The 16,498-nt window shown below is 51.1% G+C and overlaps 4 protein-coding genes across 4 annotated transcripts; 1 reads left to right on the top strand and 3 right to left on the bottom strand.

The window, feature by feature from the left end:
• Positions 1–2,776: 2,776 nt before the first annotated feature.
• On the bottom strand, positions 2,777–3,217 carry dprC (the record flags this gene model as incomplete). Its single annotated transcript, XM_056932577.1, has 1 exon — positions 2,777–3,217. One exon carries the CDS (start codon positions 3,215–3,217, stop codon positions 2,777–2,779), a length of 441 nt encoding a protein of 146 aa, XP_056792536.1.
• Positions 3,218–3,889: 672 nt separating this feature from the next.
• Positions 3,890–5,016, top strand: N7539_002973 (NADP-dependent oxidoreductase; the record flags this gene model as incomplete). Its single annotated transcript, XM_056932576.1, has 2 exons — positions 3,890–4,711; positions 4,777–5,016. 2 exons carry the CDS (start codon positions 3,890–3,892, stop codon positions 5,014–5,016), a joined length of 1,062 nt encoding a protein of 353 aa, XP_056792535.1.
• A 1,300-nt stretch (positions 5,017–6,316) lies between these two features.
• On the bottom strand, positions 6,317–7,651 carry N7539_002972 (uncharacterized protein; the record flags this gene model as incomplete). The annotated part of the gene is made up of 1 exon (XM_056932575.1): positions 6,317–7,651. The coding sequence occupies one exon, from the start codon at positions 7,649–7,651 to the stop codon at positions 6,317–6,319; it is 1,335 nt and encodes a 444-aa protein (XP_056792534.1).
• Positions 7,652–11,451: 3,800 nt separating this feature from the next.
• On the bottom strand, positions 11,452–13,818 carry N7539_002971 (putative TBC domain protein; the record flags this gene model as incomplete). The annotated part of the gene is made up of 2 exons (XM_056932574.1): positions 11,452–12,518; positions 12,603–13,818. 2 exons carry the CDS (start codon positions 13,816–13,818, stop codon positions 11,452–11,454), a joined length of 2,283 nt encoding a protein of 760 aa, XP_056792533.1.
• Between the last annotated feature and the right edge of the window lie 2,680 nt (positions 13,819–16,498).

Raw genomic sequence — 16,498 nt, 5'->3', positions numbered from 1 at the left:
AGATCGGCGAGACTGCGCACTGATGACATCGGTCGCATGGATACACATGGAATGGATGGACTTGGCCGTTTTCCATAGGTGAACCCTGAACCGTAAGCTCGCCGTCACAGTCAGTACTCAGTTGTCAGTCACTAGTAGACTCAGTACTACGACACTATTGCTTCAAGTTGCAGGACCCCCTGCCATTCACTGAGGCACCGTGCTCTATGAGATCTGGTGTATTTGGATTCCAAGGTCATCAGCGATTTTCATGTCCATTGACTGATGGCGGTGAGTATACACTCTACAGTCTACACCATACAATTACACAGTTTCCAGACTATACTCTACACCATACACTCAACGAGTCAACACTAGACACTTGACACTCTACACTTGACACTCTACACTTTACCGGTATAAAGCTAAAGCTGTCCGCTGGCAGAATGCAGTAAGTGATGATGGCATTTGGAGGCGGGCAGGAGGCGCAGTGTGGGCCTTGATTTTATCACTCCAAGCCTGGACGAACATGCAATCCGGCACGGTCTGGATCGCCATTGCTGAACACTTGAACCCATCAACACAGTAGTAAGAAGCTCTGCAGAACCTCGGACATGACCTTCCTGGTGAAAGACCCGCCTCAGTCCCGAGTCCCGACCATTCTCCGTGGCTACATCTACTCTGACCTATCGACACCTAAGTGGGCGTCGTCCATCACTCCATAGTCCATCGTGGGATATCCATGTAAGGTTGCTTGAATCCAAGATTTGCGTGGTTCAAGTCACTGGCCTTGGCTAGTGAAAGAGGTCGAGCACAGCTGGTGAGGTGATGCTCGTCGGGCGGTGGAATTCATAACATAAGCAGCTATGGTCTTCATACAAATTATGATCTGCAGTCACAGGATGGGCCGAGCAATGCAAGTAATGCATATATTTCTAGCATAAAGCTTTCTCGGAGATCAGTACGAGTAGTACCTTCTTCTTGGTGCAAGTTCCAGTACATTACAACCGAGTGAGGTCTAACCAGAAAGGCAACTACCGTATCATTTCACCTACGATCTCGTGAGCCCTGACTCTTCCCGTCGCTTCGCGCAGAATTGAAAAGGTGAGTGTCCCGGATGGGGGAAAAAAACTCTTGCTCCCGTCGGCGCTGGGTTTTGCCTATTTAGGACTACGTTAGACCTACTAACTGACCGGCCAAGCTCGATAACAGCGGCATCTGGGCAGGCGTCCAAAAGATCTCGAATGTACATTGCTCTCACCCAAGGTCCCAGCGTATCAAAAAAAAATTGATATCTCTGCCCGGTGCTGGTAAATCGTTGCACCACCCTGTTCTCTCCTACGCCCATAAGCCTATGATCATTCCATACCTCGTAGATGACTCGGTGGCGCATTATCGCCAGGCTTGTGAATCTTCAGCGACACCTGCCCACTATCGCCGACCCAAACCCAAGATGGAAGACGGACCAAGCTGCGATTTGCGTTGCTGATAATAAACACCGGTCATACAAGAGCTGTTCACCGGCGGCACATTTACCGGGAGATATGGACTCCAACCAAGGGCATCCGCGTCCAGGATCTTGTGAAGGCTTCCAGATGGAGAGGATTACGCTACATGGGCAACTTGGCGATTCTGGAGAAGACCATGCGTCCAAGGGTAAGCCAGACAGTCTAGCAGAAGCTCTGAGCAAAGGTGATGGTGATGGTGATGGTGATGGTGATAGATCGCTCCGGCGACCGAATTGTCCAACTTTCAACTTTCGCAGTGCCGCCTGGACAGCGATAAAGGGAACTGTGGCATCCAATCTCCTCGAGAGAATCGGTCCTTTACGTCTCCACGGGTGATGTTGGAAATAGTATTGCTGGCAAATATGAGATGTTCCAGCCAACGTCCACGGGGGTGTCTGGAGATGACCCATTGTCGCGGCGACTTTTGACTTCGACGGTAGAAGCATTGTCTTATGCGAGGCGATAAGAAAGACGAATGGTGAGCAGAGCGCTTTGAGCATACGACAAGCATTGACGCTATCACATGACTATCAGGTATCCATGATCGAGGCGATTTCCTCCATACAGACCACCTTCGATTCATAGAGGAGTGTTCTCTACTTCAATCTTAGGCTCCAAGCCCACGTCTGGCCGTCAACTTTCTTTCTGAATATGGCTTGTGGCAGTGCTTTCCCACCGACTCCCTCCCTCTACTTGACACTTCCGCCTCGTTATCAATCCAGATTGAATTTCACTGAGCATGTGCTCTGGTCATGCTATGGTCATGCTATGGACATGTTTACAAGGTTTACAAAATTCCACAGAAGTAGACAGCGAAAGTAAGGTCTACTATATCGGAGAGAGGAAGAAGGAAGAACCTTATAGCTAGGCTGAGAGCAAGGTTGTGGGAGGATACGTACAAAGGGGATAAAGAGGACCTGGATCAAGTCTACCCCCAATGGACTCGATCGAACCTCTCTTTCCCAGTACAAGTATGAACAGTCAGTCATTACAAACTTAGGAAGATACAGGTAAGAGCATCGGTCTCGAATTGCTGATGCAAACTTCCAAACGACTCTCGAGTTGTCTTGAAAACCAAGTAAGCTTGTCAGCTCGAGCCTCGCTACTCTCCATGGGAACAACATACCTAATCAGATACTTCTTCAAGGGCTGCTCCCTCTCTTGCCGCACACGCGGTCTAATACGGCATCTACTGCCTCGCGAACAGCGTATCCTGAGTCCTGTTCATCACCCAAGAGACAACTCGCCGTTTGTTAATGATCCGTTGCCATCTATGAACCGGGTATCGGCTATTCCATTGCAAAGGTACTTTCGTCCACGACAAGGTCCGATGTACTGACTTGAACACTCGCCCCAATTCGTTTCGCCTTTCGCCTCGAACTCTCAGAGAACTCTGTCGTTGTCGATTTTGAAGAGTCGCCTGTTCCAGATGTCGCCGTGGCTTCTTCGATCTCGGCCCGTTGCACGTTGTTCGGAGTATGCCAAATCCGATCGCTTCGAGTAGCTACAACGATGTCAGTCTTTGATTTCTCCTTGAGACTGAGGGGAGGGGGAGCTCTGCAGTCTCTACCTTTTGATTTTGCTGAAGGCTTCGCGTATGCCGCGCCTGTTGCAGGATTATACCCCGTCGTGGCGGGGTCATAGTGGGATCGAGGATCTTGCGTTGAGACTGGAATTCCCGGAGCTCCTGTGGAGGAGCCCTGCGATCCGCCAATTCTCGTATTCACCATGGTTTGATGCGATTGAGCAGGGATTTTTTTTTTCTCAAGTCTGCGATGAGAGCGACATTGAGTCAGATCGATAATAGGCAACGTTACGTGGTTGCGCTATAACCTATCTATGTAGTGCTCATCTACGTGCGATGTATGTCATCCTATGGTTGACGTCATGTTTGACACCCAAACCGAAGAATGAAGATCCAATGTGCTGTGTGGTATGTTGAACATAGTTCTGGGGAGCTGTTGATTTGTTTTCTGTGCGACATCAGAGGCTTGTCCATGCTCTAGGTCGTTGACTTGCTCGGCTTATGCTTGGTCTATAAAAACAACCATCTGGAGATTGTCCTTGTACAGATCGTCGCGCGGCCTTGGCTTGGCAAAACACACCAGATAAACTCCGACAGCCTTCAGAGCGGTCCGGCCCATTCAAATGATCCGATCGGCTAACGGCTTCTCAGTCGCCTGCGAGTTGAGCCGAGGTCCCTCCGACTCGAGTGGAGCAGTTTGCCTAATCTGGGGTTGCTCCGTTCACCTTTCCCCATAGTTTTTCCTTCTGCTGCTGCCCCGGACGTTCATTGAAGAAAGGTCAGTGTTTCTCTTCTCCTCTCTACTGATCTTACGGGATTATCATTGATTCAGTACACTCACATCCCTTCTTCTTGTCTTTGACCATCAAAGTCCACCATGTCCTCGTACAAACAAATTATCTATTCGAAAGCGCCTAACCCGGCCATCGACCCCTCCCTCAATGGAGGTACCTTCAGCATCAAGACGGTCGCCAAACCCTCCAATGTGCCCTCCGACAAGGTGCTCGTCCGCACACACTACCTCTCTCTCGACCCGGCCATGCGCCAATGGCTTACCGCCAAGCGATCCTACATCGCCCCCGTTGAGATCGGCGCCGTCATGCGTGGTCAGAGCATCGCCCAGATCATCGCCGTTGGTCAGGACCTCGCTGCAAAGTTCAAGACCGGCGACTGGGTCGTGGCCTACACAGGCTGGCAAGAGTATGCCGTCCTCGGCGCCAAGGAAGTGGAACAGTTCGTGCTGCCCCCCGGCGGCCGCCCCACGGACGCCATGTCCGTACTCGGCATGACCGGGTTGACCGCATACTTTGGTATGACCGAGGTGGGCCACCCCAAGGCGGGTGAGACTGTCGTGGTCTCCGGTGCTGCGGGTGCAACGGGTATGGTTGCCGGCCAGATTGCGAAGATCAAGGGCGCGAAGAGGGTGGTTGGCTTGGCTGGCAGTCGCGAGAAGTGCGAATTCCTAGTGCGAGAGCTTGGCTTTGACGTGGCTATCAACTACAAGGATGCCGATTGGAAGAAGCAGCTCAAGGATGTGACCCCTGAGTATATCGATGTCTTCTTTGACAATACCGGTGGTGAGATTCTGGATGCTTGTTTGGCGCGTGCTGCGCGCGACTCGCGATTCGTGATCTGTGGTGCTATCAGTCAGTATAACTCGGCCAAGCCGCAGGGTCCCACCAGCTTCATGACTGTGATTGTAAGTCCCTCTTTACGTTCTTGACCGTGCTGCTCTGGCAACAGCCGTACTAACAAGATCTCCAGTCTCAACGAGTCACCATGAAGGGTTTCATTGTCTTCGACTATGCAAAGAAATACCCCACTGCCTTGCAGGAGCTGGCCTCCTGGTTGTCGCAGGGCAAGCTGAAGCGTAAGGAGCACATTGTTCCCGGGGGCATTGAGGGTGCGCCCCAGGCTTTGGTCGATTTGTACAAGGGAGTGAACACGGGCAAGATGATGGTTGAGGTTGCTCCCGTGGATGAGGCCGCGAAGGCTAAGCTCTAAATGCGGATTTCCTATTTCGATCCTCTTCATCATGTACATTCCCATCAGTAAGATCTGCAAATATCCATCTCGAGACACGCACACACACACACACATCAATCTACGAGCACCGTCAATAGCATCGCAACGTCAGCGTCAAGTGCCGAAAAGGGTAAAAACGCCTGTTTAGACCATGCTGATATTTTTGCCGAGGCCAAGTCACGTCGGCCAACAATTCTCATCGTAACAATAAGAGTTTCGACGCAAGCGATTCAACAATCCCTGTCCAGAGACACCCCAAAGCCTCGATAACGCAATTCAAGTCAGAACGTGTGACGTCGAACTGCCTGCCTCTTACACCTTCATTGGAAAGGCTCAATTATCGAGTCCTTGATTCTCGAATTGCCCAGTACCTGCATCGTGTCTTCCCCTTGCAGACCAAAACAACAGCCGCGTAGATTAAGTTTTAAGCTTTGCGCTAGTTGGCGTGACCGCGCACGAGGCCCCCGGCTTCGGCGCTTCGGGTGTCCAAAAGTATATCGCTGATTAATGGGGAAGTTCATGTCCCGGATTTGGATGGTCCGAGCATACCCGGCATTCAGATTGAAGGAGCTACACTGGTTCTTCCATTCCGTGGGTGTTTGAGAAGACCCATTCTTAACGGGAGATTTCGCGAGGGCTTCTACTCTCTAACAGGACTCTTCCAGTGGGAGATTATTGACCGTCGCTAGTATTCGGCTTCTTGTAGGTCTCTGTTTTGCACTTTGCACAATACTTATTCGGTGTGTGCCTTCGCAATGAAGACGTCAGGCGAGGAGAAGAGAGAAATCTCGGCTTGGGGTCATGGGATTGTACTGAATGAAACATGTTAATACAGTGTTGAGTGTTCTGCCTACATTGAAATCGCCTGGGAACTGCATGAAGTATCTAAAGAATGACATGTGCAGACAAGCATGCAGCCCTCGGGTGTTTCCTCCAGGCGTCCTCGCGAATCTTCAAGGTCTCCTGTTTCTCGGGAGGAGATGCGTAGGTTCAAAGAGAAAGAGTTGTGTAGTTCATCCAAAATTTCATTCGTCATCTCATGAGACGCAAATGATTCGACAGAAAAAAGTCCCCGCGCGGATATTAATAGCCCTTCCTGCCGGCCTCGCAGACTGAGACACTTTGGATCCATTCTGATCGCAGCATGTCAGTTGCAGAAATGCGCCTGCGCGACATTGGGTGCAGCATGGCGTAGACTGCGTTGCGTCGCCTCTGAAGTGCAAATATACTGTTAGCACAGCCGTCTTGAATCCAGTTACGATATGTGCTCCTTCGATTTTTAAGTTGTCCCCGAGTGAATCTCGTGAGAGGCCTCGCAACGGACAGGACAAATAATCGTCTTTAAGCTTACCTTTCCAAGTGCCTCAATCGGCGGGTAGCCGTCCTCCTCTCGTCGACAATGGAGATATTCCAGGTATTTTGCATCTTCGCGGTGGGGTCGTGCGCTCCGCCAGAGCAAACGGCCCGTGATCAAGGCCATATAGATGACAGCCGTGGCCCACACATCAGCGGGTCGAGGATCGCGGTAGCCTTCTCCATCTTCCTCGTCTTCTTCACACTCGATACTTTCTCGATAGGAGGGCCGCCGTGACGAGGATGAATACCCCTCCGGAGCGATATAAGGGGAGCTGACTCCCGAAGATGAGGCTGTAGAGGTGACCGCGTCTCCACCATTTGCCCCCTTGGTGCTGCTGATCTGGTTGAAGGGGGAAACCATCCAGGGAAGCGAGAATGACCATGATCGTGCTCGCTGAGGCCTTCCAGGATCATCTAGGCTCCCATCGTGGGGCTGTTCATGATCGGCTGGGGCGATGGCACACTGTTTCCATAGTCGTTGAACGTGTTCGTCACCAAAGCCGGCCATTTTGATAGATCCTTGTTGTGTCAGAAGCACCGTCTCTAGACGGAGATCGCGATGTGCGGTCCCGTTCTCGTGTAGGAAAGACACCGCGCCGAGGATCTGCGCGATGATGCAATCTGCTTCGCTCGTTGCGAGGGGACCAGAGCGGGAGAGAAGTTCATACAAATCGCCCCCGGCGCAAAAGGGCATTACCAGACATAGTTCCCCGCGCTCGTTGTGCAGGATTTCCGTGATCGCAAGAATGTTGGGGTGGCGTGGATGTAGATCCGCAATGACAGAAGCTGGGCAGCAGGACTCGCGTGTTTGACTGTTGGGCTCGGGCACAATGTTGTTGTGAAAGCGGTAGACCTTGACAGCGAACAACTGCCTGGATTTCTTTCCATAGGTCGACAATTTGATTTGATGCAAACGAACGGTGCTACTGTTTCCATAGTGGAGGATCTCGAGGCAGCGGCCGTACTTTTCACTGAACGGGCGATGTGAGTCGACTACTTTTGGAATCGTGGCATATGTGGGAGAAGATATCGTAGATTGTTGCAGGAGTGGCTGGTTTACTGTCGATACGGAGGCCATGCTGGGTCTGTTGTTGTTTTGGAAGATTGGATTGATCGGTCTGCCATGATCCTGGTACTGTGTTGATGCCCACTTTTGCCTGGTCAAGTGGTGATTATGGGCTGCTTCGGAATGCATGTTGGGGCGTTGTGATGTAACCATCGTCCAGGCGTCGTAGTGGCGACGATTCTCCTCCTTCATCGAGCTTGTAGAGCAGAAACGAGATGGGTCAGAGGGGATATATCCTCCAGTCGACCAGAGAAGGAAGCCAGGTGAGAGGCTCAACTCTTGATCAAGGCAAGTAATTATGTGAGACGTTCAAAAGTGCGCGCTCTGGCGGGTACATGAAGTTCAAGAGGTGAGATGAAGGCAGAAGGAAAGAGAAGAAGAAACTGGAATGACAGAGACTATCCAGGCTACCATATCAAGAAAAAGGAGAGTTCCATGAGACATTTATCACCTGTCCAATCCATACTCGCCCCTTGAATCCCGCTACCACCGAATGGACTTCTTTCTCCCGCGGTGTAACATCGGCAGGTGGTCCGTTCCTGCCAGGCCACGTCCAGATTTGCGACAAGGAGCGTAATAGGGACACGATCGTCCCAGGCTCCGATCCTTTGCAAATGGGTTGGGGAATTTCCCCGATGGGGAGGCGCAGAATGGGAACTGGGCTGCACTTTAAGTATGAGAGATATTCAATCAGGCCAATCCGCAGAGGGAACACCGGTGGCTTATCTTATCTCGACGGCTTGGCCTAGTTGGGGTTAGCGCTGGGAGGCAGTCATGCGGAGAGCCTCACTTGACCGGTCGACCAGGGTTTTGGTTGCTTTTCAATGGTAAACATTGAGAAAGGAAACATACTACAGACCACAGAGTCAAGCGTCGGGGAGTGCATACTACTCGATTATATAGTATATGCCATATACTTCCTACTGCAGGGTTTTTTTCGACGCCACACCATCTACAGAGAGATTTGTTAAGTATATCTATTCTTGTGGCTTTGTTGATCACTTAAATCTATCGAGTCAAGCGCCACTTACCGACCTAGTCTTGTCGTTGTAGACGTAGAGGATTAGAGGTAAGCAGGTGGCAAGCTTCAGTTGATGTGAGCCGCGCGACTTACACTCGGAGGTTAAATGCATTGGATGATCGAATCCCGTCTGCCTATTCAACCTCTGTAACATGGTACTCGAGATGGGTCTAGTCAGGACCACGCATTTAGGGTAAATATGGTAATGTGGAGGTGATTTCCTCCTATGACGTCTACCAAAGAACGCCAACAGTAAGATATCGCTTACAGGCCTCCTTTTCCATATCAGCACGCTGCACATTTGAGGTAGTCCAGACATCAATAATGTGAAAATCAGCGGAGCGTTGCCGTGCCGGTCACGCGGTTACCATTTGCGGCGCTTTCGTGGGCCATTGGCCCAATAAACCGCTCAAGCCAGGCAAGAGAACGACTGTGATTCAGGATGACCGATCTACAACGCGTCTGGAGTCCGACAAAAGACCGCCTGCGTACTCAGGCTGTTAGACCGAAGCATAACCCTGCGACAGGGGTATATGATGACCAACCTAGAATAGTATCGCTCAAAGGGTAATTGAAGTACAGTACTGCTACAGGAAAGTGAGGTTATCGCCGAAGAGCTTATGTACTATGTCGAGTACCTACACGTCGAATGACCTTGTGGCTGAGAGTCGCGTGAATAATCGCTCAAATTCCACCGGATTGAATGTACTTGAGAAGCCCTTTCCATTGATGGACACTTTGTAGTTTGGACAGTATCGACATGCACGAACAATAGTAGGCCAATCTTCCATTTATCGAACCCTTGATGGAGGATATTTAGCAGCCTACAAGAAAGGTTTATACACGGCAATCCTACGACCACAAGAGGCTTAAGAGCGGACCGAATCGACCTTTCCATTTCTCATTTCACTGGGTCTGGTTCGAATCGAGACAAGCTTTTTCAGACGGTGCTACCGTGGTTGGATACGATATTGCGGGAGGGAAATCGCGCGACGCGTAGCCTACGGTCTATTTTACAGGGAGTCTTTCACCTGGTGTGTATCACCCGACGCTCGTACTTTAGGTACATTGCACTTTTCAAGCGACACCAAGCCTTTGAAGACCCAGCACACACTTCGTACGTAGTTATCTATTCCCTGTATCAGTATCTAGTCTCTAGTTTTCTACTAGTCTATACCCATTGCCCACTCGTCCATTCCTTCAAGAGGTACTAACCCCTCTCTCTCTCTCTCTCTCTCTCTCTCTCTCTCTCTCTCTCTCTGCCTCCCTCTGAATGACTACTGAAAGTATCTCCTGAAAGTATCTCAAGCTTTCTTGTAAGTTGTATATAAACATGGACCCACGCAAATCCATCCAGCTGCACTCATGCGGGCTGTTGATCACTGTATACTGTAGACAAAGTGGGTCTCAACCCTTACATCAGTATGCAAGCTCCCGAAGTCCCGAGAATGCTTAATGTACACCTATACAGGATCTAAACTCAATGCCTGAGAAAAGGCGCTGAATTCAACAAAAAGGTCGCGGCCTGCACAGAGTCTTACATGTCTTTCCTTTTATTATTTTCTGAAAGTTCGACCGGACAGGCTGGGGCTAGATTGGTTATCGAAAACCTTGAGTTTCCTTGTGGTGTTACTTGATTGCAGCTGCACAGTATCCCCGCTTTTTACCTTTGCAGGGATACAGACGAGGGCAGCGGGATTTGCAAATCGGGGTGCTCACAATTAGGTGTGAGCTTTTGTGCCGCGAATGCGCATTCCAAAGGATTAAGTACAGAAATTATGCCGAGTTAGCCATGCTAATAACCCTCGATGGTGTAGTTGGATATCACGTTCGGCTGTAATGGATTGTCATATAACCGAAAGGTCACCGGCTCGATTCCGGTTCGAGGGAGCATCTTTTTTGCCTTTTTTTCCTTCTCTTCATGGGACTCTCTCAATCTTCCCTACTGGATAGTGGCCACTGGCTACTGACGATCAGATTACTTATGACTTTTCCCAATTCATATGATCCTCCAGCCGAAGCACACAGCATATGTGGATAGTGTATACCGGTGGCTCTGAATGCTGGCTCAAGTTCACGCATGCTTCATGTTGATTCGAATCCCGGCACCCATTAATCTGGAAATGAAGTGCTGTAGGACGTATGTAGGTATAGATCCTATCATGCTTTGTGAACCCGTTCCTGTTCAAATGTATGTATATGTAGTATCTTGTGTCAAATGGATGATTTGAACTCCGTATCCTTATACGGATGGAATCCCCTGACCTCGATCCTCCGCCTGTATATGACATTTGACGTAGGTGAGAGGTATGAAGGGGTCGGACGATATAGCCTATCCACAACATGCATTTCCTACTACGTCCACTATCCATGGATGCTAGGTACCTATCGATCGGGCGGTGTACCTCCGTCCTGTACAAACCTACTACATGCCCAGTGAATGACCGATCACTACATTCAGCACAGGCTACCAGAGCTATTGCAGTCCGTTCAAGAACCCCACAGACGAGACAGGAAGAAACGAAAAGTTACCATGAAAAGATCTTCATTAACTCGGTGAAGAGTATGACTGCGCACACTCATGATGGACCGCCACCAAGGCAATCGCAAATTCTAGTATAAATACATGATGGAGAAAAAGTAGAACCAATCCAGTGAAACAAAACACGATGGGGGATCGGGATTTCACGTCAAGCTAGAAAGGTGGATGAGATAAATGTGGGAAACGAAGAAAACCCAGGCAAGTTCAATTGCCAGCGATTGTATGAGGGTCAGTATGCCTTGAAATGAAGACAAGAAAAAAAAACCATAAGAATAGCCAGGCTGTGGTGGAGAGGGAGGGTAGGCAAATCAACGAGGGCCCCCAGGCAAGACACCGATGGCCGGACTACCAACATCCGCGCTAGCGATAAGCGGAGAAATCCTGAAAAAAAGTTGGCCTGCCCACCGGCTGACTGTCTCCGCTGAAGTGCTATTGCGGATTTCGTACTTTACCAGCCTCACGTACTGCGGCGATGAATCCATCCTCGTTGCCCGCAGCGGTGAAGATCCAATAGTCAGCAACGCCAGGATTTGTGACCTGGCCGCCAAACCCAGAAGCAGCAGGTGCGCTGTTTCGTTCCTTGGGCTTCTGAGCACTGACACCGATGTGCCGAGGGCCCCAGCCGAGAATGTCACGTACGACGAGACGTGACTGGTCGTCCGGCTGGGTGAAAGACATCAGCTGCGCCTGGAGACATCCAATAACACCAACGGCAGCACGAATGATGATGCGATCACCCTCGAAAACCCAGCAGTCCCATACACGAGACAGTCGCTCAAGATCCAGTCCATTCGTTAAAAGAGACCGGAACATGGGCTCCCACACCTCTTCTTCAGCGAGCTGCAGGGTCTCCAGCAAATGCGATGCCAAGCGAGGGAACTTATAACGCAGGGTCTCAGTAGCAAGGCCGTATGTACGAGCCATGGCACCGCGATCCCACGTTAAAAAGGCAACTGGGAGAGGGCGATTGAGAGCATTAGCCATGGCGAGGAAAGCGGAACTTGAGGAAGGGAACTGCAGCACAAGGAGCGCGGCAACAGTATGGAGACCGTGGATATAACCCACGTCACTCCGGTACATGCAGTAAGCTTGCAGCAGATTAATAAGTGTGGCCCGCAAGGGTCCCCCTTCCTGGAAGAGGTTCAGATCAGGGAATGCCTTGGCCACATCTGCCTCGATGGCATCGAAACACTCCAGCATGCGCTTGTTGCTCTCCACGGGTTCCGTACTGGCCTTGGATCGCAGCTCTTTGGCCCTCTGCAGAGCCTTGGTAAAGGAATCCTCGGTGAGCGAAAGCTCGTTACCGAGGGCACGCTTCCACATCGCACCGCGATTCCTCGGAGGGATGCCGCGCCACCACAGCTCCCGAATGCGAGGCTCCCGCAACGCACGGTCCCAATTGGGACTGACATAGTCATCCCAGATGTTCTGAAGAGTTGCGCGGGTATTGTCTTTCTCACACTGCTCCGAAGCAGCTCGGGCTGCCTTGCGCTTATCTGCAACAATCAAATTGTCAGTCTCAGGTTCACAACTTCAGGGCCGCGCATTCAAAGCATAGGTACTGTCAATGCTAAGCTTACCGGCTTCTTTGGCTTGAGCCATCATCTGCTTGTACTCTCGCAAATGTTTCTTTTCTTCTTTTTGATCCTTGGGCGGCAGCCAGCTGGGCCGTGTCCGTGTAAGGACCTTTTCCTTCTCTCGGCTGATCGGTAATGGATCAATCATGATGTTGGACTTTTGCAGAGGCGGCAATTCAATCGACTCGGGTCGAGACTCGGGGCTTGATTTTCCGGACGCAAGTCCGTTTTGCACCGCGTCTTCATGCTTGCGCTCGCTCTCATCCGCATGATGCTCAAGCGCCTCGGTGATGATTCTTGCTTCCTCCGACAGATCGGATAGATAATTGTTATAAGAGTAGGTCCGAGGGTTGCGGGGGGAGATTTGACCTCGTTCCGGTCCTGCAGAGCTCGACCGCTGGTTTCGTCTCATTCGTGCGGCCCGCGATGCACCCTGCGATGAATGATCCTGGGACACAAGCGTATCCGACGCAGTATGAGAAATGGGAAGCGGCCGACGACCCGGGCTACGACTATTGGGGCTCGCCGCTCGCGACTGAGGGCGATCTTGGACTGGACGCGGGGAAATGGGAATATTCCACAGGCTTGCATCGTCGGGCAGGTCATCGTCAGCATCATTGTATTCATCTTCGAGTTCGCGGAGAGATTTGCGCTTCGGTTGCCAGGGGTGCTTGGGCGCCGAGTTTCGTGTGGACAGCGGCGACAAAGCTAAGCTGGTACTGGAGGCAGAACGACTGGACAATGGTCGAAGAGGGGAGTTCGAGCGCGACCGACGAGGCTGGGAAGGCGACAGGCCTCGCGAGTGCTGGGTACTGACTGAGTCTCTTCTGTTACCAGATCGCACCGAGAGGGACGTTGTCGGTTGCAGGCCTCGCGGCGACCCATTCAGCGCGCTGTTTATCGGCGGCAGGGTGCTGTGAAGGCGCGACTTCGGCGTCGCAGTCAAATCGCGAGTTGTCACCGCAGGGCTCTTGGCGGGCATGTTGTGCGACACTCGAGGAGCATGCGATCGAGCAGCTAACCCTCGGCCATAAGGGGTTGGCTGATCCGGCAGAGGGAGGACTGTATCATCTTCGAGGCCAATCTCTTCAAAGTTGCCCACATCGGTGAAAACCGCATCTGGGCCGTCGATCTGAGACGACCGGAAGGACGACGACTTGGAGGATTTCGACCCGGACAGCTCAGGTGGGGAACTCGGACTTGGACCAACGGCGGTCATGGTGATCAACACTCAAGCGTTCTCCACACCGATCACTCGCGAATCTGAGACAGTCGCTCAGCGGAGATAATTCGTGGTCGTGGTTGGTGCTCAGGGGGTGAGAAAAGGACCGGAGGATCGGTCGAGTGCGGTTCGAGTCGCGCGGCTTTTTCAGGGTTCGGAGCTTCGGATCGAAAGGGGTGGGATATTCGGACGAGCCCAAATTTCGACAATGGGACGGCTTTCAATATTCGAGAAGATAGAAGTTGGGCGTTGGAGAAAAATAAACGGTAAGAAGAGAAATATGTCAGGGGACTCAGGACAAGAAACAGCCGATCAACGTCGATGGAAGCGAAGGTGCAGGCTCAGCCAGGCGGCCTGATTAGGTCCAGATCAGGAAGAAGAGAGAAGAAGAGGGTGGTTGAAAAGACAGGTGAAATTAGGAATCAAGAGTTGGACGATCAAGATGCGACGATAGGAATAAGCATTGACCAGGGTGGAGAAAATGTCGAAGGGGGTTCGACGAAGGACGGGAAGGAAGTAGGCCGAGGGAGACCAAGTTGGGAGGATAAGGAGGAGGAGGAGGAGGAGGAGGAGGGGCACACGGCGGTTGAAAGAGACGCAAACGAAAGAAACGAGCTTGTGATGACGACAATTCAACGAGAACGGGTCGATGACAGCCGAAAAAGGAGAAGCAAAACAAGCCGAACAGGAAAGGGAAACAAGAAACAACCACAAAAAGAGAAAAATCAATCAAGAGAGTGCGGGGAGGTGGAAGGGGAAAAGAGTGGATGACAATGGTGGCAGAACAAGAAATGAAAGGGAGAATGAGGAGTGCAGATGGAGGCGGAAATGAAAAGTTGGAGAGTCCAAGCGGATGAGGGCGGTACTCTCCGTTGGCAGAGTCACGCTCAGTACTTCGTAGGGGCGGCTTCTTCTCGTTCTTCTTCTTCAACCTTGCGGGTATGAGGAGTCAACGAGTCTAGTACGTTCGAGATGTCGCGACAGACGATGAGAAATAGACCTGCTCTGTGTCAACCATGGGCAGTCGGTCAGCCTGTCGTGATAGTATAGTAGCAGTGAGTCGCCCATTGATCAACATCTATCATCTCAAAACACTCCTCCGACCGCTGGTCTCACTCTGGAAAAGGACCTTGATCAGTCCAGAGTCCAGACCTCAGACCGATTCACCTACTCATTCGAGCCGATCCAGTCTCTCGCCGATGAATTTCCTGTTTCTCGTTGAGCGATGAAGACAGAAGAGATCAAGCGCCTTAGGCAAAACTGCAGGACCCGCAACCGGTCTGGTCTGGCCGCACGCAGAGTTCAGGCCTCGATCGCTCGGAAGACTTGACCTTTCGACAGGCCGTTTCGGGTAGATGGTAGTGTGCTCAAATGCGAGAGACCCGTCGGCCGTAGAAAGAATTAGAAGCTCGATGATCTGGGGGTACCGGCCTGGGAGACTAAACTGCAGAGTCTCGCATCTTTTTTGACTTGAACTGAATTAGGATGAGTCGGGATCGTGGAGGTGTGATGTGGAGAACAACAAGGTGTGTAATTTGCCTCGAAGATGATCTAGCAGGGATACAGCACAGTACATAACTACATACATCAATAGCAAGAGAGGAGAGCGATGATCATTCAAGCTCATGAGATTGATAGTACCATGCCCGTTGGAAGCTTCTCAGTCTTAGGTTCCATGGTCGGAAGGAGGCACGACCAAAGATAATACTATAGCTCGTACCGTACCGATCACTACATAAGTACATAATACATTTTCTAATCCTACTGCACAAAGTGCGCAGTGTATCAGCACTACACTTCTGTTATAGTGTTACTATCACTATCAACAGGAGTCCATCATCTAACCCATGAAGCATGCCGGTCTCTCGGCAGCAGTAGTACTTGCTCGTAGTATTCTGCTGCGTGCCCGGTCGGGGTTCCTTGCCAATAGCGAATCTACACACTGCAGAGTGCAGACTACACAAACTGTTGGTCAGGATCGGAATTACGTCCCGTCAAGTTTGCCCTGCGGTCAAATACTTGATTGGATGTCCGTGATGTATGGATGACACTTCGTCGAACTCAAAGGGGCCCGGACAGCATCATCAAGGCTACCAGTAGTAGATTGGTATTTACTTTAGGTACCAGGCACCTTGAATCATTGCAGTACATGTGACATCTAGCGATTTGAGGCCGGGCGGTGCTGAAGTGAGCAGCCAAAAAAAGCCCCAGCAGTGCTACTCCTACTGTACTAGTGTACTCAGTGTACTGATGTTGCCGTATAAGTACAGGCCTGATCGAAAAGCGATCCCATGGTTATTCTGATGGACTGAATTGTCCTTCTCCCAGTACAGGAGGTGTGACCTGACTGGTAGGTGCAGTACTGTCCAATCAACACTGTATACTACTGGATAGTAGTGTTTCACTGTTTACTGTTTACATCTTCTGGTTCCCCGCCAGGAGTCCCTCCCGTACCTTGGAAAGCTCATTTCCCATTGTCGGGACCATCTCCAGCTGACCACTCAGATTGCCGTGCCTGCACTCGGTAATTTCCACATTGCCCGCTTTCTTCCACGACGGGATTCCCTCTTTCCTGCCTCACTCAGAGCTGTTCATTGGTGCAGATGCCGGGCCCACGGACAGCTCGGGTGACCCGTTCTGCAAGCCAAGATCCGAGACATGCCGGGCGGGAAGGAAT

The sequence above is a fragment of the Penicillium diatomitis genome (genome assembly GCF_028827545.1).
Source record: "Penicillium diatomitis strain IBT 30728 chromosome Unknown utg000003l_segment0_segment0, whole genome shotgun sequence".
NCBI classification, from domain to species: domain Eukaryota; kingdom Fungi; phylum Ascomycota; class Eurotiomycetes; order Eurotiales; family Aspergillaceae; genus Penicillium; species Penicillium diatomitis.
Note: the sequence above shows the minus strand (reverse complement) of the source record. Positions and strands in the feature narration are given on the sequence as shown.